This window comes from Castor canadensis, chromosome 11, assembly GCF_047511655.1.
Source record: "Castor canadensis chromosome 11, mCasCan1.hap1v2, whole genome shotgun sequence".
Lineage (NCBI taxonomy): Eukaryota > Metazoa > Chordata > Mammalia > Rodentia > Castoridae > Castor > Castor canadensis.
In genome coordinates, this window is record NC_133396.1 from 61,508,431 (window position 1) to 61,532,053 (window position 23,623).

Consider the following 23,623-nt stretch of genomic DNA (forward strand, 5'->3'; position numbering starts at 1 on the left):
ACCAATTAGAGGATGGTCCTTATTTCTTACCTATCCCAGTGTCTATGCCCACAAAGCACTTGAGTATTAATTCCTTCAGGCCAGGTCACCAGTATCTACAATTCCATTTAGGCATTCATATGGTACCCCTTGACTGGTCATCAGCTTCCTGAAAACTAGGAAAAAGTCTCATTTTTCCCTTTGTCTCCTGCTGTGAACAAAAGACCAGAATCTCAGCAGATTCTTTTGCTTATTCAGCTGTAGAGCTGGGAAGCTCCTGCTATCATAGTAAATTCCAAAGCTCACATGTGAGTAAGGCACTTGTAGACATAAAAGTAGGAATGGAAACACTGCACCTTTAACTAGCAGGCCTCCCTCAAGCATAAGGAACTAGTTCCTGAAACAAATAAGCACACAGACCATCTGTTATTGGGATAGCTTCTTTTGCATTACCAAAGCCAAAAAAGATGGTTTCGGGTCAATTTTTTGCCTACAAAATATTTTTCTGATTTCAGCTCTCCTCAGAATGCTCAATTTAGGGCACTACAGACAGAATGACTATTTGTGGAGTAACTGTCATCAAGGCCAGAACTCTAATCCATTCCCTTTGATCACCTGACCCCATTCTCCGCTTCCCAGAATCCTGCTTTACCCTTTCTGGGACCAGAACTCTCCTTCCCTCATCAACCAGCTGCACTGGATTGCACAAGGAGGAAGATGTTTCATCAGTGCAAGACTGCTCATTGTCTTCCCAAATTCTTTCCTGCACAGTAGTAATTTTAATTGAGCAAATGGCCATCCTGCTGCAGGTGCTTTCTGACTTCTCAGAAGATAGATGTAGCTATGTAAATTATTCTCACCAAAGGCCTGGGCCACCTTCCACAATCCTTGTTGGTAATCACTTGTTCTTATGATCATTATTAATTCTCTGTGAGCTGGAATATGGATATGGTAATGATCCAGCTTCAGTGATGCAGACAAAAACATCCTAACTTAGAGGAACAAACAAGATGGACAGCATACGGGTTCTTGAAACATCTAGGAAAACTAGATAAACTGAGCTGCTCACTAGACCAAAGCTTGGCAAACATTTTCTGTAAAGGGCCAGATGCTAAATAATTTAGACTCCGGGGACTACCTATAATCTCTTTTGCATATTTAACATTTTCAATATTTAAAAAATGTAAAAACCATCTTTAGCTTGTGGGCACACAAAAAGAGGCTATGAACTAAATTTGGATTTCATGCTTGGGCTGTAGCTTGCTAACCACCTGTTTACTTTTAGCTGTTTATGTGTGAGAGAAACTTGTGTTAGAGCTAGGAAAAGTTTCTCTAAGGAAGTAACATTTAAATAGAGATCTAGATAGAGAATGACTTTTATGAGCTTGAAATGTGGGCTAATGATCAATTCTTTTGTCCTGCTCTATGACACTGGAGGGACAAGGCAAAGGGGCTGCATCTAGTTGTTTGTTCCATCTTGCATTTACAACACAGCTGCTAGTGGTATGCAGGCGAACCAGCGCACCCATCCTCTAGTAAGTTTTGCTGGCACCTCAGCTGGTGGCTTCCGACTCATCAGTCAAGGCCTACAGCACCTCAGTGAACATCACCATCCAGTGGGTCAGAGCCTGTATTATGTTGGTAAATATCTAACTTGCTCAAAAACAAAATCTCTCACTTGATGTGTTTGCTGATTTCCATGGTGTGACTATTCCCACCACAGCTAATTTCAATGCAGATTTGGGAAGAGATACAAAACTGTTCTTGCAAATCTGTACAGGCTGGCTGTGGCTTACCTCTGGACAGCCACACCTGTCCAGTGAGGTCTGAATTTTAGTGTTGGGAGCGGGGGCAGGGAGCTTCTAAGTTTGTTTCTTTCTTGAATATTCTCCCCGAACCCTAGAGGTAGTAGCTGTTTCTTATTCCACTATTCCTATATTCTTTAGTAGATAATCCCTTTACTAATTAACATTTCTTTAGTTAAACTTTCCCCAAATTACTAATGTGGTTTGTCTTATGCCTGAGCATTTGCAGATGTGACCCAAGGAAGCAGACCAGTATGAGTCTAAGAAAGGGCCAGACCAAAGACCCTTCCATAAAAAATACTAGTAACTATCACTGCCTACGCAGTACTGGGGCTAGAACTCAGAAGTAGGTATTATTATCCTTATTTTATTGGTGGGCAGTGCAGAATCTTGTCCAAGATAATGCCAGAAAGGAGAAGTAGAATGATTTGGCTATTACTTGCAGCCAAAGGCATCTTAATTGATACATTAATCTCAATCAAAGGACAGAAAGTGATAAAAATATGCAGGTAGGACTATGTAAAGTTTTTCCAAAATCAAGAAAGACTCAGGAAAAACTTTAAGGTGCTTATCACTTTTATGGGCTCTAATTCTAAGTAGATTAGACAAAAGTACAAGTGTGTCTGGAGACTTTCTCACCTTCACTACATTGGGGAGGCTCTTTGTTAGCATGAACTCTCTGATGTCTAATAAGCTCTGAACTCCATCGGTAAGCTTTCCCACAATCTTTACATATAAAAGGTTTCTCTCCACTGTGGATTCTCAGATGCTGACTTAGGTATGAGCTTTGACTGAAGGCCTTCCCACACTCATTACATTCATAGGGCTTCTCTCCCGAATGAATCCTCCGATGTTGAACAAGATGAGCACCCCATCTGAAGGCCTTTCCACATTCATTACATTCGTAGGGTTTCTCTCCTGTATGAATTCTCTGATGCTGGATGAGGTTTGAGCTCTGATTGAAAGTTTTCCCACAGTCACTACACTTAAAGGGTTTCTCTCCAGAATGGATTCTCTGGTGAATTACAAGATGGGAGTTATAAATGAAGGCTTTTCCACATTCACTACATTCATGGTCTTTCTTCTCTGTGGGAGTTTTCTTATGGGTGACAACCATCTGTCTGAAAATTTTTTGTCTTTCCACTTTAGCAGTTTTCTGTTGCTGTTCTAAAGTGCCCTCAACTTCAGAAGTAGCTTTAAATGTAGAGATGTCAATGCTAAGTTTTTCTGAGAACACTGGTGATTCTACTTCAGTAATAGGTGGTTGTGGCAGTGATCCTTTGCCCTTGGGTTCTGGGCCATCTTCTGCAACAAGTGATGGAAAATTTAAGGATACCTGTTCTGGATATATGGAGAAATGATATTTAGATTAGGATTTACACTTCTGTAATAAAAATAAAGCTTAAAATATTTTTTACACATATAACAAAGACTGGAAGTATATTTACAATGTTCATCTCTTGGTGATGTGATTGTGTATTTGTTTCTATCCCCCCAATCTTTCTAGAATGGAACACTATAAAGTCACTTGAAAAATAAAGTTAAGTTTCAAAGCAGGGCCTTTTTGAATTCGCTCTTAAGAGGAAAAGAAGTTACTTTCAAGGAATTGGGGAGTGGTCAACTGATGTTGTGAATGAAGGGAAAAAATAAGAAAGAAGAAGCATGAGGGTTAGGGAAAAGGGATGTTTCTAAAGGTGGAAAGACTCTGCCCTTCCTGGCTCTGGGACCTCCATTCTTCCCATTCACTTCCTGCCTCATAAGTCTTTAGCCACTGAGGAGAATCTTCATGCAGCCACCTCCTTGAAGTGAGGACTCAGTTTCTTGCCTCCTCTCTGCCTGGCGCACTGCTCTGTTCTTTTCCATTTGACTTGCTCCTTAAAAAAGGAAGGAAAGAGTGTCTTGACTTTTATTTTTAAATGTCTATAGGGAATATTATAAATAAAACATAAAGACAATGAGAAGCAGTTTCTTTGAAATAATTAATGATCACTTGATTTAAAAATATATTTTTCAGGTGTTTAATGTGATAGCTAAAGAAATCTCAAATATTCTTGCTATTAAAAAAAGGAACAGAGCTGGCAGAATGGCTCAGGCAGTAAGAGCACCTGCCTAGCAAGCATGAAGTCCTGAGTTCAAACCTCAGTGCTGCCAAAAGAAAAAAAAAAAGACACAATGGTTAGCTTCTTTTTAAAAGTAAAGCATCAATTTAATTAAAATAGAGGCTTTCTAAACAGAAGAAAAGGAGAAAAGAAAGTGTCTAGAAAAAAGGCAAGGAGGAAAGGAGAGATGGGAGGTAAAACATACTTTTGGAACCGACTTTATGATTAGTCTCCATTTCTAGTTATTCCCATTTTCTTGTAACAAGAATTTGAGTTTTCAAGAGCACCTGCCTTGAGGCCCTGAGTTTAAACACCAGTACTGCCAAAAAAAAAACCAAAAAAATTGAGTTTTCAGATGGTTTTTTTGAGTTGTGGGGTAAAACTAAATTCTAAATAGAATCTTTTTGATTGGCAACAAAACATTCACATTGTTCACTACAGCTCATGGCATTACAGAAGTCAGCAAGGACAGTTCTCAGTCCCGAGGCCTTTAACTTATTGTCTCTAAGTCTGCTGTTTGTCTTGGAGAGATAGGGAAAGATGTTTATGGGGATGTATGTGGACTAAGAAGGAAGTTTTGGCAGTTAATCTGAAGGGTAGAAGTTGAGTGCAGATGTAAGAGTTTTAAATAAGGCTTTTGGATGGGGTTGGGAGTAGGTGGTAGATAAAGGTGATGAGAGGCTGTGTCTCACATGGAAGTGCTCTATTAAAAAACTGTATTTTGTGGGGCATGGGGAAGCTATTTCAAGGTTGGCCTCGAACTCACAGCACAACTATTATGGACTAGGTGTCAACAGCAGTGAAGATGAAACAGCAAGTGAATGAAGTATTTTGTGGTCCTGCTTTAGGACTACCCAAAGCTAGGGTACGCTATTGCCAGGCAGTGGCTTATGCCTGTAATCATAGTTACTTGGGAGGCAGAGATTGGGAGGTTCACTATTCACAGCTATCCTGGGCAAAAAGTTTGTGAGACTGCCATCTCAACCAATAGCTGGGATGGTGGTACATGCTTAGTATCTCAGCTACTCAGGAAGCATAAACAAGAGGATTATAGCCCAGGCCAAAAAAAAAAAGACCCTATCCCTAAAGCAAAAAGGGCTGGAGGCATAGTTATATAGCACCTAGCCAGCCACTAAGGTTCTGAGTTCAAACCCCAGTACTGAAAACAAAACAAGAAACTAACAAACCACATGAAAAACCCCTAAGAAATACTAGCCAGCCTTTATATAGGATGTGAGTTACCTTGTGAGGTAGTTTGTGCCTTTCTTTTTTTTTCTCTTTTGTGGTGCTGGGCCTCTCATATGTTAGGCAAGTACTCTACCACTGAGCTACACCTCTAGCCCCAAAGTAGGTTACTCTTACTTCTAATTTTATGGGTGATGACTTAGACTACGTCTTTACGTAAAAGGTAAGAACAGTAAGGCCCCGATGATCATAGCAAACATTTGAACACCTACTGTGTGCCCTTTATAAGGTACTGGATGCTATGCTCTCTATTCCCCCTCTTCCTCCTGTCTCTCCACACAGAGTCCTGCTCCTCACCACTTTCTGAGAAAGGAGGGGTCTCCTGAAGTTCACACTTGAGTTGGGTCTCCTTTGGTTGGAGCTGGATGCTTGGTGTCTTCTTCTCCCATGGCTCTTCCTGTGCAGATCCACATGTAGGGCCTGGAACCTGCAGGTGATCAGGTACCACTCGGTTTATGTAGGACCAAAGCTTCCAAGGAGACTTTAGAGAGCCTCCTCAGAGTCAGCAAAGGGGAAAGAAGAGGAGCTAGAGTCTCTTTCTCATTCAGAGCTTGAGGAAAAGACAGAGACAGAAACATATACTAACTGCTCTACCTTGGCAACGACCCCTACTGCTGCCCCTCTGTCCAGCCTGCAGGTCATTCATCTGGCTCCCACAACAGATCAAATCCCCCTTCCCACCTGCAGTCCTGGTTCAATTCCTTTCTCTAAGTCCTCCAGCACAGTCACAGCCTCGTCTCCACTCTTAGGGTGATGTCCCCGCACCCAGGACTGAAGCTCCTCAGGCAGGATGGTCAGGAATTGTTCCAACACCAGCAGCTCTAGGATCTGCTCCTTGGTGTGTCTCTCTGGCCTCAGCCATTCACAACACAGTACCCGTAGACGGCTCAGGGCCTCCCTGGGGCCAGGAGTCTCCTGGTAGCACAGCTGCCTAAAGCGTTGGCGGAAGACCTCTTGACTGGTAGACTGGTTCCCAGGTAGCCTTGTCTCAAATTCCCAAGACTGCTCCTCTTCCTTTGGCGCCAACATCATAATCTTCTCTTGTTCCTGCATACCCTGAAGGGCCAGAGTTTTAGCTTCTGTTAGTGATACAGCCATCCTACCCACGACTAGCTCTTCAGAAGACCCACACCAGCTGGAATCTTTGAGGACAACCTGTAACAGAAGAAAGAATTTCTTCTTTTCATTCATTGCACACATACTCAGCATCTACAAAGAACCAAACCCTGTAGAATACCCTCTACTCCATTTCTCAACTGTTCCCCAAGATTCTGAGCCATTTAAATCATAATTTTTGAGAAACTTACAATCTGATAGAGATAGGCATGTACAGTGGTTTTCTACAATACAACTAAATGAATGCCATAACAGGAAAACAAAACAAAACAAAAAACAGCAGGGAAAAACTGTTCTAGGAACCCACAGGAAGAAATGACTCCTGGAAGAGACAAGTTTGACTCAAAACCCGTATTTCCAGACTCAAAGCTGAGCAGCTTTCAGAGGGTGGTGTAGGAGAGGCAGAGTCCTCCCAGGCATCTCTACTCTTCCTCAAATATCTGAAGCAATGTTACAGCAAAAGAAAAATGTAAATCCCCCTTCAAGGGTTAGATCACATTTGAACGCCCAGGAATTTTAGCAGGGTCCTACTGTAGCATCGCTAAGACGTGGACTGGGGTGCAGTGTCCGACGTCAGGGGTATCCAACAGGAAGGGAGGTGGGAGCCCCAGAGGCCATCAATGCAGCACGGAGGGACGGCTGGCCGAGGACAAAGGCGGCCCGCAGAGCAGGCATTTCAGGTGATGCCCCGTGGCGCCCGGCTGAACTTCTGCTCCCGGACTTGGCAGGTCCCTCCAAAAGTCCTAGAGAGGGCCTGTAGTCCGGGCTAGTGGCAGCACCCAGCCCTACCTCCACTTTTCCCCGTGGGATGTCGGGAAAAAAGAGGGACACCAAGACCCCCCAGAGCCTTCCCCGGCACGTGTCGCAACGCGGGCAGCGGAGAGCGGCTCGGCTCTGCACAATCCCGGGGCGCTGTCTGCTAGCGGCAGGACTCCACTGTCTCCGGGGTCCCTAAAAGCAGCCGGGCCGCGGGGCGGGACCTGCAGGTGTCGGCCCTCAGGACTCACCCCACAGGACGCAGGAGCTCCAGCAGCCCAATTCGCACCGCGGGCTCCCCGGCCCCGCCCAACCTCGGGCTCGCGCCTGCGCACGCCGCAACTCGGACTCCATCTCCCAGAAGCCTTCGCGCCGCGGGATTCCGCTTGAGGACTTGGACGGGGACCCGGCGGATGGTGGCCTGGCTGGGACATGATCGCCGGAGCCCCTGGACGTCAGGCGGCCGATCCCCCGGAGGCTTCTGGGAATTGCAGTCCTGGCGGAGGCGGAGGCTGAGGCTCAGGCGGGGTTGGCGGGACCAGTCTTGGCGGTCCTGGCTTCTCTATGAGTCCGAGTACGTGCGTGGCCCGTCGTTACACTTCATTCCGGATGCCGCTACCCAACCCCGAGCACAAACAGCCCAGGAAGTAGTTTCCCTTAGGGAGAAAATACACCAACCAACCGCTGGTCTCCCTGAGGCCACTGGTAAATAAAAGCGAGAGGGGAAAGGGGGGAGGGGGGAGAGAAGAGAAGCTTTAAAAGCAAGAGTGAATTAATAGAAACAGCCTGGCGTGGAGGCTCACGTCTATAATCCCAGCCACTTGGGAGGCTGAGATTCAGAAGATCTCTATTTGAAGCCAATCCTGGCAAAAAGTTTCCAGAAATCATCTCAACCAGTATCTCTGCTCGGTGGTGGTGGTGTGTGCTCGTCATCCCAGCTACCTGAACGTCTGACATTGGGAGGAAAGTGGTTCCAGGCCAGCCCCAGGTGCAGTGGGGGAATCTGGAGACCCCACCTCAACAGAAAAAGCTGGGCTTGATGGGTCATGTCTGTCATCCCAGTTAAAGCAGGAAGCATAAATAGAATTGCAGTCCATGCCGGTCTGGGCAAATAACAAAAAACAAAAAACCCCTGAGATTCTATGTCAGAAAAAGCAAAAAGAGCTGGGGATGTGGCTCAAGCCGTATAGCACCTGCCTAGTAAGCGTAGTGCCCTGAGTTCAAACCTTAGTACCGCCAAGGGGGAAAAAAAGAAACTATAATTAATGAAATAGAAAAATTAAAAACAAAAGGGGCTGGGCGCAGTAGTAATCCTATCTACTTGGGACGCAGAGATCAGGAGGGTCGTGGCCGCCAGCCTGGGCAAAAAAGAGTTCCTGAGATCTCCATCTTAATAACTGGCTGGCATGCATCTGTCATTTTAACTACTTTCCTGATCCTCCTAGCGTAAAGCAATACGTCATCTCAAAAATAGCCAGAACACTGGGCTGGGGGTGTGGCTCAAGTGGTGGAGTGCCTTCCTGGCAAGTGCAAGGCCCTGAGTTCAAACCCCAGTAACACCACCACACCAAAAAACCCGAACAGCAACGAAAAACCGTAAATTCAAATGCGGAAGCTTCTTCCTTCAAAAAGAGCTTTAAAGTACATACACTTGTTTAGAGCTTGATTAAGGAAAAGCAAAATTAAAATTGGCAAAAATAGGAATTAGAAAACAACCACAGAATCAGGAGAGATTTTAAAAATTAGAGACAAATACATTTGACTTTAGCATATTTGAAAAACAACACGAGATGATTGATTTTCTAGTAAATTCACTAATTGTTTATAAAACAACCCTGACTCTGGGGTAGAAGATCCCAAGAAAGTGATACAGAGGAATTAATTTAATATAACCTTACACATTATTTTCAGGAAAACATAACATTTCTAAATGGGAATCATTAAAATATTTGACTAGAAACTAGCCACCAAATTAATTTGAAATAAATGGATACTCTGTCCAAGCAAAATACAGTTTAACCTGAGTTTTTTTTCTGCACTATATCCAGAGGAGAAAGGAAAGCAAGAAAGAAAATAACAATACTATCCTCTTACGATGGATAGAATATTGGGTAAAAACTAGACAGTTATGACTACATCCTGAGAATGAATTTGGCCATTCATTCAAGAAGTTACTGAGCAAAACTATACAGTAGACCCTTGGTATCTGTGGGTATATAGTTCTAGGAGATAGCCATTGGGCAAAAACTGCAGATTCTCAGCATGCATAGAGTTCAGTATTCTAAAATTACTCAGATTTACCAATACCGTTCGTATTATAGATCTGAGCATCCATAGCTTGAAACTGTATGGAGTCGGCTACATTACTGTCACAAAATTACTGTTTGTACGCGTTAATACTGCTCACCAGAAACTAGATTTTATTTCATGCTCTTTATCATGAATACTGCAGATGCTTGATTCATTTTTCCCATAATGCCACCCAACTTCTGCTAAAGACATGATTCTTTTCAATAAATAAAAAAATTTCACTTTATCACTTAATTTAAGCACATTAGGTGCCCTTTTTTGGCTTGGGAGGATTACTATAATTTTTACCTTGCCTTTTGATACAATTTGATTTTTGAGAGACAGATTTTCAAAAAGTTAAGGTCAGGGAAACATCAGAAGAGCACAAAACAATTGAAACACAACTGATGATAATGCAAGATTGAGAGCTTTTCTGCATCAATTGAGCTGTACAACGTGTGCAGGAATTTAAAATTTTTGTTTTTGAAACTTCTTTTGATTATTTATTTACTTCTGCTCTATCAAAAGTTCATGCAATAGATGATGGCGGCTAGAGGTAGGAAGCAGAAAGCGACCCTCCTATAGTGAAATCTTGGAGAGACTCTGGAGACACACTTTGCAGGCATAATCACCGAGAAAAGGCATAACTTTGACCCCTCCACATCTCCAGCCGGCGCAGAGAATCTCCACTTCACGTTAAACGGAGAACCGAGGAGGCCCCCGGGCCGCCAGTGGCCGGCGCCCATACGGCTCGGGAAGACGCGGACCAGCTTACTGTCGATTAGTACACTAACACTCCCTGTTTATACCTTTGAAACTCTCTTGTCTGATACCTTGTTCTGCTTTCTCCCTCTTGTCTGTATATTTGTTTTCCCCTTTTCTTTAACTTCTTGCTTTCCATCTCAGCTCACTCTTCCATTCTCAATATTACCATTGTTATTATTACAAGCTAGAAAATACTTAATTACACACAGTACAGGGACAGTAACAACACCAAGGACAATGACAGGAAGACAGAAAAAACAAGGAAACCAGTTTCCCCACAGCAAAAAATTAGTACAGGAACCAGAGGGGAATGAAGAGAACAGAAACTCAGAGCCAGACTCCAACAAAATGAAGATAAACTATGCCAAAGGACCCAATGAAGCCTACAAGAATAATTTAAAAGAAGACATACTACAAGTACTCAATGAGAATTTTATAGAGATGATACTGGATAGGGTCAACCAAAATGTACAGGAGACACTCAAGAAATTCCAAGACAATAAAAATAGAGAATTTGAAAAAGCAAAAGAAGAAATAAAGGAAACCATAGAAGCACTGTATAAACACCAAAGTGAAAGAGAGAACACAATGAATAAATGGATAAATGAACTCAGGACAAAAATAGACAACAATAAAGAAGAAAACAGCCAGGATATGGAAAACCTCAGAAAAAAGAACGAAACAGAACTGCAAAACAAAACGGAAGGCCAATCCAGCAGAATAGAACAAACAGAAGACAGAATCTCAGAACTTGAAGATGAAATGGTAATTAAAGGAAAAACTGAAGAACTACTAATTAAACAACTCAAGACCTGTGAAAAGAAAATGCAAGAACTCACTGACTCCATCAAAAGACCAAACTTGAGAATCATGGGCATCGAAGAAGGAGAAGAGGTGCAAGCGAAGGGAATGCGTAATATATTCAACAAAATAATAACGGAAAATTTCCCAAATCTAGAGAAAGATATTCCCATACAAATGCAAGAGGCCTCCAGGACACCAAACAGACCAGATCAAAATAGAACTACTCCACGACATATCATCATTAAAACAACAAGTTCAGAAACTAAGGAAAGAATATTGAAGGCTGCAAGAGAGAAAAAACAAGTAACATACAAAGGTAAACCCATCAAAATCACAGCAGACTTCTCAACAGAAACATTAAAAGCAAGAAGAGCATGGGGTGAGATCTTCCGGGCACTGAATGAAAATAACTTCAACCCCAGGATACTCTACCCAGCAAAGCTATCATTCAAAATAGATGGAGCAATAAAAGTCTTCCATGATAAGCAGAAACTAAAACAATATGTGACCACAAAGCCACCATTACAAAAGATTCTGCAAGGGATCCTGCACACAGAAAGTGACACCCAACTTAACCATGAAAAGGCAGGCAGCACCAAACCACAGGATAAGAAAAAGCAAGACAGTAGAGAGTAACATCAAGTTAGGTACACACAATCAAACCTTCAAACAACTAAGATAACTAAATGGCAGGAATCACCACATACCTATCAGTACTAACACTTAATGTTAATGGACTTAATTCACCCATCAAAAGACACCGTTTGACAAAATGGATTAAAAAAGAAGATCCAACAATTTGTTGCTTACAGGAGACTCATCTCACTGACAGAAATAAGCATATGCTTAGGATGAAAGGCTGGAAGAAGATTTACCAAGCCAATGGCCCCCGAAAACAAGCAGGAGTAGCAATACTTATCTCTGACAAAGTAGACTTCAAACCTACATTGATCAAACGAGATAAAGAAGGACATTCCATACTAATAAAAGGGGAAATAGACCAAAAGGAAATAATAATCATCAATCTGTACGCACCCAATGTCAACGCACCCAATTTCATCAAACATACCCTGAAAGACCTAAAAGCATATATAAACGCCAACACAGTGGTTGTGGGAGACTTTAACACTCCATAATCATCAATAGATAGGTCATCCAAACAAAAACTCAATAAAGAAATCCAAGATCTAAAATATGCAATAGATCAAGTGGACCTAGTAGATGTCTACAGAACATTTCATCCAACCTCTACACAATATACATTCTTCTCAGCAGCCCATGGAACCTTCTCCAAAATAGATCATATCCTAGGGCACAAAGCAAGCCTCAGCAAATATAAGAAAATAGAAATAATACCATGCATACTATCTGACCACAATGCAGTAAAAGTAGAACTCAACAACAAAAGTAAAGACAAAAAACATGCAAACAGCTGGAAACTAAATAACTCATTACTTAATGAAGAATGGATCATCGATGCAATAAAAGAGGAAATTAAAAAGTTCCTAGAAGTCAATGAAAATGAAAACACAACCTACCAGAACCTATGGGACACAGCTAAGGCAGTCTTGAGAGGAAAGTTTATAGCCATGAGTGCATATATTAAAAAGATTGAAAGATCCCAAATCAATGACCTAATGATACATCTCAAACTCCTAGAAAAACAAGAACAAGCAAATCCCAAAACAAATAGAAGGAGAGAAATAATAAAAATAAGAGCTGAAATCAACGAAATAGAAACCAAAAAAACCATACAAAGAATTAATGAAACAAAAAGTTGGTTCTTTGAAAAAATAAACAAGATCGATAGACCCCTGGCAAACCTGACTAAAATGAGGAGAGAAAAAACCCAAATTAGTAGAATCAGGAATGCAAAAGGGGAGATAACAACAAACACCATGGAAGTCCAGGAAATCATCAGAGACTACTTTGAGAACCTATATTCAAATAAATTTGAAAATCTAAAAGAAATGGACAGATTTCTAGATACATATGATCATCCAAAACTGAACCAAGAGGAAATTAATCACCTGAATAGACCTATAACACAAAATGAAATTGAAGCAGCAATCAAGAGTCTCCCCAAAAAGAAAAGTCCAGGACCTGATGGATTCTCTGCTGAATTCTATCAGACCTTTAAAGAAGAACTGATACCAACCCTCCTTAAACTGTTCCATGAAATAGAAAGGGAAGGAAAACTGCCAAACACATTTTATGAAGCCACTATTACACTTATCCCCAAACCAGGCAAAGACACCTCCAAAAAGGAGAACTATAGGCCAATCTCCTTAATGAACATTGATGCAAAAATCCTCAACAAAATAATGGCAAATCGAATTCAGCAACACATCAAAAAGATTATTCACCACGACCAGGTAGGCTTCATCCCAGCGATGCAGGGGTGGTTCAACATACGAAAATCAATAAACGTAATAAACCACATTAACAGAAGCAAAGACAAAAACCACTTGATCATCTCAATAGATGCAGAAAAAGCCTTTGATAAGATCCAACATCATTTCATGATAAAAGCTCTAAGAAAACTAGGAATAGAAGGAAAGTTCCTCAACATTATAAAAGCTATATATGACAAACCTACAGCCAGCATTATACTTAACGGAGAAAAATTAAAACCATTCCCTCTAAAATCAGGAACCAGACAAGGATGCCCACTATCTCCACTCCTATTCAACATAGTACTGGAATTCCTAGCCAGAGCAATCAGGCAAGAAGAAGGAATAAAAGGAATACAAATAGGTAAAGAAACTGTCAAAATATCCCTATTTGCAGACGACATGATCCTATACCTTAAAGACCCAAAAAACTCTACTCAGAAGCTTCTAGACATCATCAATAGCTATAGCAAGGTAGCAGGATATAAAATCAACATAGAAAAATCATTAGCATTTCTATACACTAACAATGAGCAAACGGAAAAAGAATGTATGAAAACAATTCCATTTACAATAGCCTCAAAAAAAATCAAATACCTAGGTGTAAACCTAACAAAAGATGTGAAAGACCTCTACAAGGAAAACTATACACTTCTGAAGAAAGAGATTGAGGAAGACTATAGAAAGTGGAGAGATCTCCCATGCTCATGGATTGGTAGAATCAACATAGTAAAAATGTCTATACTCCCAAAAGTAATCTACATGTTTAATGCAATTCCCATCAAAATTCCAATGACATTCATCAAAGAGATTGAAAAATCTACTGTTAAATTTATATGGAAACACAAGAGGCCACGAATAGCCAAGGCAATACTCAGTCAAAAGAACAATGCAGGAGGTATCACAATACCTGACTTCAAACTATATTACAAAGCAATAATAATAAAAACAGCATGGTACTGGCACAAAAACAGACATGAAGACCAGTGGAACAGAATAGAGGATCCAGATATGAAGCCACACAACTATAAGCAACTTATCTTTGACAAAGGAGCTAAAAATATACGATGGAGAAATAGCAGCCTCTTCAACAAAAACTGCTGGGAAAACTGGTTAGCAGTCTGCAAAAAAACTGAAACTAGATCCATGTATATCACCCTATACCAAGATTAACTCAAAATGGATCAAGGATCTTAATATCAGACCCCAAACTCTTAAGTTGATACAAGAAAGAGTAGGAAATACTCTGGAGTTAGTAGGTATAGGTAAGAACTTTCTCAATGAAACCCCAGCAGCACAGCAACTAAGAGATAGCATAGATAAATGGGACCTCATAAAACTAAAAAGCTTCTGTTCATCAAAAGAAATGGTCTCTAAACTGAAGAGAACACCCACAGAGTGGGAGAAAATATTTGCCAATTATACATCAGACAAAGGACTGATAACCAGAATATACAGGGAACTTAAAAAACTAAATTCTCCCAAAACTAATGAACCAATAAAGAAATGGGCATGTGAACTAAACAGAACTTTCTCAAAAGAAGAAATTCAAATGGCCAGAAAACACATGAAAAAATGCTCACCATCTCTAGCAATAAAGGAAATGCAAATTAAAACCACACTAAGATTCCACCTCACCCCTGTTAGAATAGCCATCATCAGCAACACCACCAACAGGTGTTGGCGAGGATGCGGGGAAAAAGGAACCCTCTTACACTGTTGGTGGGAATGTAGACTAGTACAACCACTCTGGAAAAAAATTTGGAGGCTACTTAAAAAGCTGGACATCGATCTACCATTTGATCCAGCAATACCACTCTTGGGGATATACCCAAAAGACTGTTACTCCAGAGGCACCTGCACATCCATGTTTATTGCGGCACTATTCACAATAGCCAAGTTATGGAAACAGCCAAGATGCCCCAGCACTGACGAATGGATTAAGAAAATGTGGTATCTATACACAATGGAATTCTATGCAGCCATGAAGAAGAACGAAATGTTATCATTCGCTGGTAAATGGATGGAATTGGAGAACATCATTCTGAGTGAGGTTAGCCTGGCTCAAAAGACCAAAAATCGTATGTTCTTCCTCATATGTGGACATTAGATCAAGGGCAAACACAACAAGGGGATTGGACTATGAGCACATGATAAAAGCGAGAGCACACAAGGGAGGGGTGAGGATAGGTAAGACACCTAAAAAACTAGCTAGCATTTGTTGCCCTTAATGCAGAGAAACTAAAGCAGATACCTTAAAGCAACTGAGGCCAATAGGAAAAGGGGACCAGGAACTAGAGAAAAGGTTAGATTAAAAAGAATTAACCTAGAAGGTAACACCCACGCACAGGAAATCAATGTGAGTCAATGCCCTGTATAGCTATCCTTATCTCAACCAGCAAAACCCCTTGTTCCTTCCTATTATTGCTTATACTCTCTCTACAACAAAATTAGAGATAAGGGCAAAATAGTTTCTGCTGGGTATTGAGTGGGGGAGTGGGAGGGGGTGGAGTGGGTGGTAAGGGAGGGGGTGGGGGCAGGGGGGAGAAATAAACCAAGCCTTGTATGCACATATGAATAATAAAAGAAAAATGAAAAAAAAAAAAAGTTCATGCAATAAACCCACAAATAAGGCAGTATTACAGTATATGTAAATCCAAGTTTGGGTTGATGGTGAGGGAACACAAAAATATAGTTTCCTGCTTTCAAGAAGCTGAAAGTCCTTGTAATTGAGAATGTGAAGAAAACAAGAGTACACAAAAGATTTATAGCAGGATAAGGTCTTGTAAACTGTGGGATTGGAGAAACAAAGGACTTTGACTTTTAAATCACATATCAGTATTTGAATTTTTCTTATAATGAGCAAAAAGAGTCAAGGCATGTCCCTTGGAAGAACTTGGTGAATGTTGCCTGACAGAACCTGTTAGATATGTTACCTATGTTTAAAGAAAAAGCAGTTTAAGTGGGGGGATAAGAAGGACCTGACATAGTGAACTTGGCCTTAAGTAAGAGTTAGCAGTTGAGGGACAGTAATTGGACCAGACTTTAAGCTGTTGTTCAAAGCCTTCATTACAATAAGACTTCAATTATGCCCAACTGTACAGAACACGGTCATATAGATTTTATAAATGTCATGTGCACTTGTCACATCCTTCAACAAAGCTTTAAGTTCTTTTTTTTTGTTGTTTTAAAAATTATATTATTGTACCGGGGGTACATTGTGACATTTACAAAAGTTCTTAAAATATATCATCATTGAATCCACCCCCAAGTCTATCCTCTAATCTCTTCACCTTCAAATATAGGGAGAAATCTCTCAAAATCTTTATTTCACCAGATTCAGAAGTTGGAAGAAGAAATGATTTGCACTCTGGCTCCATCCAAGATATATCAACACATTTACCTGTTCTGTTATTCAGCGTCCTCAACTGCTACATTCAAACTTATCCTCCTTCAGGGAAGTGATGGTTTGGAACAGGACACCTAAGTACACTGTTTTGCCATGTAGGGTGCTTGATGCAACTTTCTCCATTTGTAAGACTTTCCTGTGGTGTGGAATCCCTGATGATAAAGTAAGGGGTGACATGTAATTAGACTTACTTCCTGTCCAGGTTTCCAATTCATCATGTGGAAAGCATTGAGGAAGAACATCTGCACATAACCTGAGAATATGCACTATAAATTGAGGTAGAGGGGAATTGCTCTCAGTAATCTTGGAATTTTCCAAGTAGCTATTATGGCTAAATGTAGATACAAGAGTAATTAAAAACAAACATCTTTATTATTACAGTCTCCATCAGATTATGATCAATTTTGTGTGATTTCTCTGATGCTGAGTTAAACCTACACTCCATCTGCAGGCTTTTCCACATTCATAGGGCTTTTTTTTTTCCCCATTATGAGTTCTATGAAGTTAACTAACATCTGAGTTCTGATTAAATGTCTTTGAAAAAGCTGGGCACTGGTGGCTCATGCCTGTAATTCAAGGTACTTGGGAGGGTGAGATTAGTTGGTCTTGGTTTGAGGCCAGCCAGGACAAATAATTCATGAGACCCCATCTCCAAAATAACCAGAGCAAAATGAACTGGAGGTGCGGCTCAAGCTGTAGAGTGCCTGCTTTTCAAGTGTAAAGTCCTGAGTTCAAAGCTGAAATACACATACACACACACACACACACACACACACACACACACACACACACACACCTTTGAACATACATTGCACTCATAGAATTTCTTTCCGCCATGAATTCTTTGGTGCTGAATAAATTGTGAACTCCCCCTTAAGGAGTTCACAATTCATTCCCACATCCATTGCACTTATATGGCCTCTCCCCTGTGTGGATTTTCTGATGCTCTGTAAGGACTGAGTCCTGATTGAAGGCTTTTGTACGTTCTCTGCATTCATAAGGGTTTTCTCCAGTGTGAGTTCTTTGATGTCTGGTAATATATGAGCTGCCTGAGAAGGTTCTTCCACATACACTGCACTTATACATTTCACTTTTCCTTTGAGTTCTCTTCTGTCCACTAAGTTCTGAAACGGAACATAGGCTTTCTGATATTTGAATTCCTCCCCAGCTTGATGTCTTTGGTGTTTAAGAGAAACATCAGTGTGTCACTGAAGGCTTTCCCACATACATTCATACATTTTCTCTCCAGTATGAATTCTTGGATGGGTAACAAGATACGACCTCTAACTGAATGCTTTTCCACAGTCATTTCATTCTTTGGGTTTCTCTCCATTGTGAATTCTGTGGTGTATAATAAGATCTGAACTTTGGTAGAAGGCCTGTCCACATTCACTACATATGTATGGCTTCCCTTCACTATGAATTCTCTAGTGAAGGACAAAATTTGAACTATCTCTGAAAACTTTTCCACCTTGAGTACATTCATAGGGATTCCTCCAATTCAATGATGTCAAATGAGATTGGGTCTCTGATTATGTCTTTGCTACAGTCACCACAAATGTAAGGTTTCCTTCCTGTGGGAATTCTTTGGTGTAACCAGATTTGGGCTTCTCCTGAAAAATCTTTCCACATTCATTACACTTAGAGCCTCTCTCTATGGTCTGGATTTTCTGTTGAGCAAGTCTTGAGTTGTGTTGGAGGCTCTGATCACATGACTTGCACTTCCAGTTCATTCCTCTGCAGCCACTCTTTGGTGTGTAACAAGTGGGCTCAGATTACAAATTCTCACTTTCTTATCACATTCAAGTTTTCTTTCTCCCCAAATGGTTTTCTTAAGGGTATTGCCTACTTGGTTGTGCCCTCTATCTTCAAAAGAGGAATATTGCAATCCAGCCTCCAGTGTATTTAACTGTTTTCACGTTCATTGAATCCTAAGAATTTAGATCCCCAGGGTATTTGTTTTGGGTGTCCTGATTCTGTCTCTTTAGAAATTTCTTGCATTAGCTTCCATTCCTTCTTCTCAGTTTTCTTTTCATTATTTGAAATATAAAAGTATAAATGGCTATTTGCTCATGTTAGGAGAAAAGAAATTCTTAGAAGGGAGGCAAATGGTTGGACTGTGGGGTGTGGCTCAAATGGAAGAATACTTGCCTAGCTGGCAATCCCCAGTACCACCAGTCAACAAACAAAATCAAAATAGAGGCAATGGTCAAAGTAAAACATTTCTACGTTTGGGTTGAGCTTCTAAAGTCTCAAATATGGTTTTATAATTTGGGGAAAGACAAAGCTTCTAAGCCAGACCTTGTCTTTACAGTCTGTCAATAAGAGAAATTCTCAAATTTGACCTACATGCTTAAAAGTTCTTTATTGCATCTTCTTTGCTTGAAGGGTCAAGACCCTTAGATAGTTTGGTCTTCTTGGTCATTTAGCAGATATAATGAATACATAGGGGAAGAATGGCAACTAGATTTTATCTCAGGTAAAACCTGACAGATTGAAAATAGTTGACTCAAAGCATCCGTTGAAGATTCTGAAGCTGCTCCTGTCTCAATAAGAATAGAGCACTGTGATGGGTTACCTAAGTCTGCCATGAGTATGCATGGGAGTATAGAGAATGGTGGAGGAAAAGGAAAGATGGACGGACTTGTTATGCAATTGCTATCCCTACATAGGTGCAAAATAAAGATGTCTGTATAACTTGAAAAATAGATTAGCCTTTAATAGTAAACTAGTAAGTATCAACACATAATGTCTGATATTATCCATATATACAAGTAACCCTGGAGCTCTTAAGTTAAATCAAGGTTAGCAGGAATACAGCTCAATCTGCTGTTCCAAATATCCCATGTATTTGGACCTAAACAAGTCCAAATCAGGTTGCACTTTCTTTAGAAGGCCTTTCTGAGGAAGAGTATAGTAAAGTAGCTAAGAGCACAGACTGGAACTAGACTGTCTTAGTTCAAATTTTGGTTCTGTTACTCTGTAAAACATTGGAAATATTTCTTAACTTCTCTGTGCCTTCCTTATTTCATATGGTTTCTCTCTTCTTAAGGTTTTCACCTGATTCATGGGGTTGCTAGGTATTGAATAAATTAGTGAAGAACACTTAAGAATGGTACCTGCCACATGGTGCTAGTTAAGTGTTAGGGGAAAATTGTGTGCTGCTAATGGTGTTTTGGTCAACGGGGACCATGTTTATGACCCTAATCCCATAAGATTATATTACCTAGTGATGTAGTTGTCTTACTTTGTGAGAGTGTATTCTCTGATGTTCGTATATACAAAGAAATTGCCTAACAATAAATTTCTAAGCCACATATGACTGTGCTTTAACTTTTATTTGTATGTCATACTTTTTCCCAAGTTCAAAATCATTTGACTCTTTTCTGTCTCTTTATTTCCAGCCAAATTGTTCTTTTTTTCTGTCCAATCTTCTTTTTAAAATTTTATTTTTATTATCATATTGTTCTTGTACTGGGGGTACATTGTGATATTTACAAAAGTGCTTACAATATATCTTAGTTAAATTCACCCCCTCCATCATTCTCCTTTATACCCCTCTCCCCATTCTTAGAATAATTTCAACAGGTCTCATTTTTCTACTTTCATACATGAGCACATAATATTTCTACCATATCCACCCTCCTACACCCTTTCCTTACATACTCCCCTCTTCCAGACACCAGTTCTTATAAAATCTTTTATCTGTTTTTTTCTTTTCTCTTTTTATTTTATCATTTTTACATTTACTTACATGTATATACATTGTTTGTGCCACCTCCCCCATCTGTTTTTTTATTACAGCTCTCATGTTATAAATCAAGAATGTATTATCTTGTTTTGAATATGTTAACAATCTCGAAAACTCTGTTTCTTGCCTTCCTCTAATTTTATTTATTTACTTAGCTCACTATTGTGAAAATATTTTTTCTTTTTTTCTTCCTCCCTTCCTCCCTTTTTTCCTTCCTTTGTCCCTTCCTTCCTTCTTTTTGGTACTGAAGTTTGAACTCAGGGCCTACACCTTGAGCCACTTGCCAGCCCTTTTTGGTGATGGATTTTTTTCAAGGTAGGGTCTCACAGAACTATTTGTTCAGGTTGGCTTTGAACCATGAGCCTCCTGATCTTTGCCTCCTGAGTAGCTAGGATTACAGGCGTGAGCCATTGGTGCCCGGCTGTAATTACTTTTTCTTAATTAACACTTGTCATGTCAGTGTCTAATTTAAAATGACAGTATTCAGGATTCTTGGAGAAGTCTAAGATCTGGGCCTTCAATTGTGATGACTGGCAACTCTTTTTTTTTTTTTTTAACAGAGTCTTCCCCTCTAGTCCAGGTTGGCCTTAAATTTCTTATCCTCCTGCCTCAGCCTCCCAAGTGCTGAGATTATAGATATGCGCCATTATGCCTGGCCTGACAGCTCTTTTATCACACAACAGATTTGAGATTGGTACTAGAGTCAGCATACATATTAGTTGCATACAAGCATATATCTCTGTTCACTATGGGACTTTCAATCACAGAGATTAGAGGGAAGAGGAGGTAGGCAGAGGATATAGATGGAAGAGCATAAAAAGGGAAAAGGAGAAGTAGGAAAAAGAAAACTGAGTTGGTTCCAGAGAATTGACTAAAAAATTAACTGTGTTAGGCTCTTGATACAGACAACTTCCAAATCTTAACTCTTCACCCCTGCCAAGCCAAGTGCACCAGGCCAGGAGATCCTAGATTCTAGCTGAGGCATACTGTGTGAACCAAGCCTGATTTTACATAGTACTACATACAAAAATAAGGGGACAAAGAGGATTTTTAGGGAGGTGAAACTATTGTTTGATACCATCATAGTGGATGAAAAACATTACACATTTGTACAAAGCTATGGTATGTACAACAAGAAGAGAGAAGCCTAATGTAAACTATGGACTTGGATGAGTATGACGTACCACTTGTAGCAAGTGTACCAATCACGCTGCCTGTGCTATACAGGGGAGCTTATGCATGTGTGGCCCTAGGGGATATAAGAGGAATTTAGCTTCCTTTCAATTTTGTTGTAAACTTAAAAGTGATTGAAAACCATTTTTGGGGGGGATGGTACTAGGGTTTGAATTCAGAGCTTTGTGCTTGCTAGGCAGGCACTCTGTCTCCTAAGCCACATTTCCAGCCCTAAAATCCCTTTCAAAATAGAAGTAAAAAATGGAGTGTGGTGGCTCATACATAGCAAGACTGTTTCAAAACAAAAACTAAAAACAGAAAAAGGAAGCAGGGGATATGGTGTGCTATGGTTTGAACTGTGTGCCTCCAGCATTCATATTTGAAGCCCTAATCCCCAAGGTGATAGTGTTGGATCATTTGGCTCTTTGGGACCTTTGGAAGATAATTAGTTTAGATGAGGTCATAAGAGCTTGATTGTCACATGAGGAAAGGGTCATCATGAACGGATTAGTGCCTATAAAAAGAGGTACCAGAGAGAGAGCTCTGGGTCTCTCTCCCTCTACAATGTGAGAACACAGCAGGAAAGTGGCAGGAGAGCTCTTTCTACAACTTGAAGGTGCTGGCAAATCTGATCATGGACTTCCAGCCTCCACCACAGGATAAAACTAGCTGGAGGTGGGGTGATTAGAAGGATCCCCTGCACAAAACGTAAAGTAAAAATCTGAAAGAGCCAGCAAGGCATCAGGATGCGTCATCTTGTCATCTTATTTGCTAGGAGCATCATTTGTTTTTTGTTGTTGTTGTTGTTGTTTTTTTATTGGGAGGAGAGTCAAGGGAGGAGGGTGATGGGAGGAGCCTAGCGTTGGGGGGACTGAGCCCCACACGTGCTTCACACCTGCCGGGCAAGCGCTGTACCACTGGGCTACACGCCCTGCCCCCCGGGCCTCTTTATGGCAGAGTTGTTTCAAAAAACAAAAACAAACCCTTCTGTATCTCACAAGAATTTATTTGTGATGCCTGCTCATAGCCCAAAAGGCCACCACTCTGACATTCGTCCAGCTCAGGAGCGATTGCATCTCGTGAAGATCATAATGTCCTTGGATAACTGAGTCACCGAAGACGCTCCTAACTCAGCAAGCCTGGGTCTCCTTCCCTCTCCTGCACGGGGCTGGCAGATTGCCTTGTACACTGGTTGTTCAGGGTCTGAGGACAGTGCCTGAGCGCGTGCCTTGGTGTGGTCACTAAAATACCAGATCTCAGGGCTCCGAGCTAGGGAGAGCCACCCTCTGGGGCGCCAGGGAGGGGAGTGCGTGGGGGGCAGAGGGGAAGGACGGCGTGGACGGCGGCCCACGGGACTGGGACCGCTGGGAAGGCGTCCAGCCGCTCCGCCCGTGGGGCCCACCGTCACGGGAGCTCGCCTCCTCCTGGTCGGCCACCCCGGCTGCATGGCCATCGTCCCCAGTCCCCCAACCCTGCAGTCCCGGTCCCGCTCCCGCGGTCGTCCTGTGGGACCACAGGGAAAGCCCTTAACCCTGACTAAGTCAGTGAAGGCGACCAGAGTCCCTGAGACCTTGACCATGAGGAATAGAGCGACCCAAGGCTGTAGCTCCCAAAAGCATGGCTGTGACGTTAGCCTGGATTTGATTTATTTTCTTCACTTATTAGTTGTGGGCTCTTGGTCCAATTGCTTTCCCTTCCCCGACCGTAGTTTCCTATTTGTGAAATAGATGACACTAATAAGACCGAGGCAAAGAACACAAGAAAATTCGTGTTAAGTGCTTACCACTGTTCCCATCCGTGGGAGGGACATATTAAGAAATAATCAAGCTTGCCTGACACTGGTGGCTCACGCCTGTAATCTTTGCTACTTAGAAGGCAGAGATCAGGAAGATCGTGGTTTGAAGCCAGCCCAGGCAAATAGTTTGTGAGACCCTATCTGGGGGGAAAAAAAAAGAACCCATCAAAAAAAAAGGCTGGTGGAGTGGCTCAAGGTGTAGGCCCTGAGTTCAAACCCCAGTACTGCAAAAAGAAAAAAGAAA

At 41.2% G+C, this 23,623-nt stretch overlaps 1 protein-coding gene across 2 annotated transcripts in view; it reads right to left on the reverse strand.

Annotated features, from left to right (window-relative positions):
• Znf232 (zinc finger protein 232) overlaps positions 1 to 7,353 on the reverse strand; it is a 19,448-nt gene extending 12,095 nt beyond the window's left edge. The window contains exons 1-4 of one of the 2 annotated variants that reach the window (XM_074047108.1): positions 7,252 to 7,353; positions 5,810 to 6,283; positions 5,426 to 5,555; positions 2,424 to 3,125 (exon numbers count right to left, since the gene is read on the reverse strand). In XM_074047108.1, coding sequence (XP_073903209.1) covers positions 2,424 to 3,125; positions 5,426 to 5,555; positions 5,810 to 6,226 — 1,249 coding nt within the window. In that variant the 5' untranslated portion in view covers positions 6,227 to 6,283; positions 7,252 to 7,353. The other variant, XM_074047109.1, reaches the window with a different exon arrangement.
• Positions 7,354 to 23,623: the final 16,270 nt, after the last annotated feature.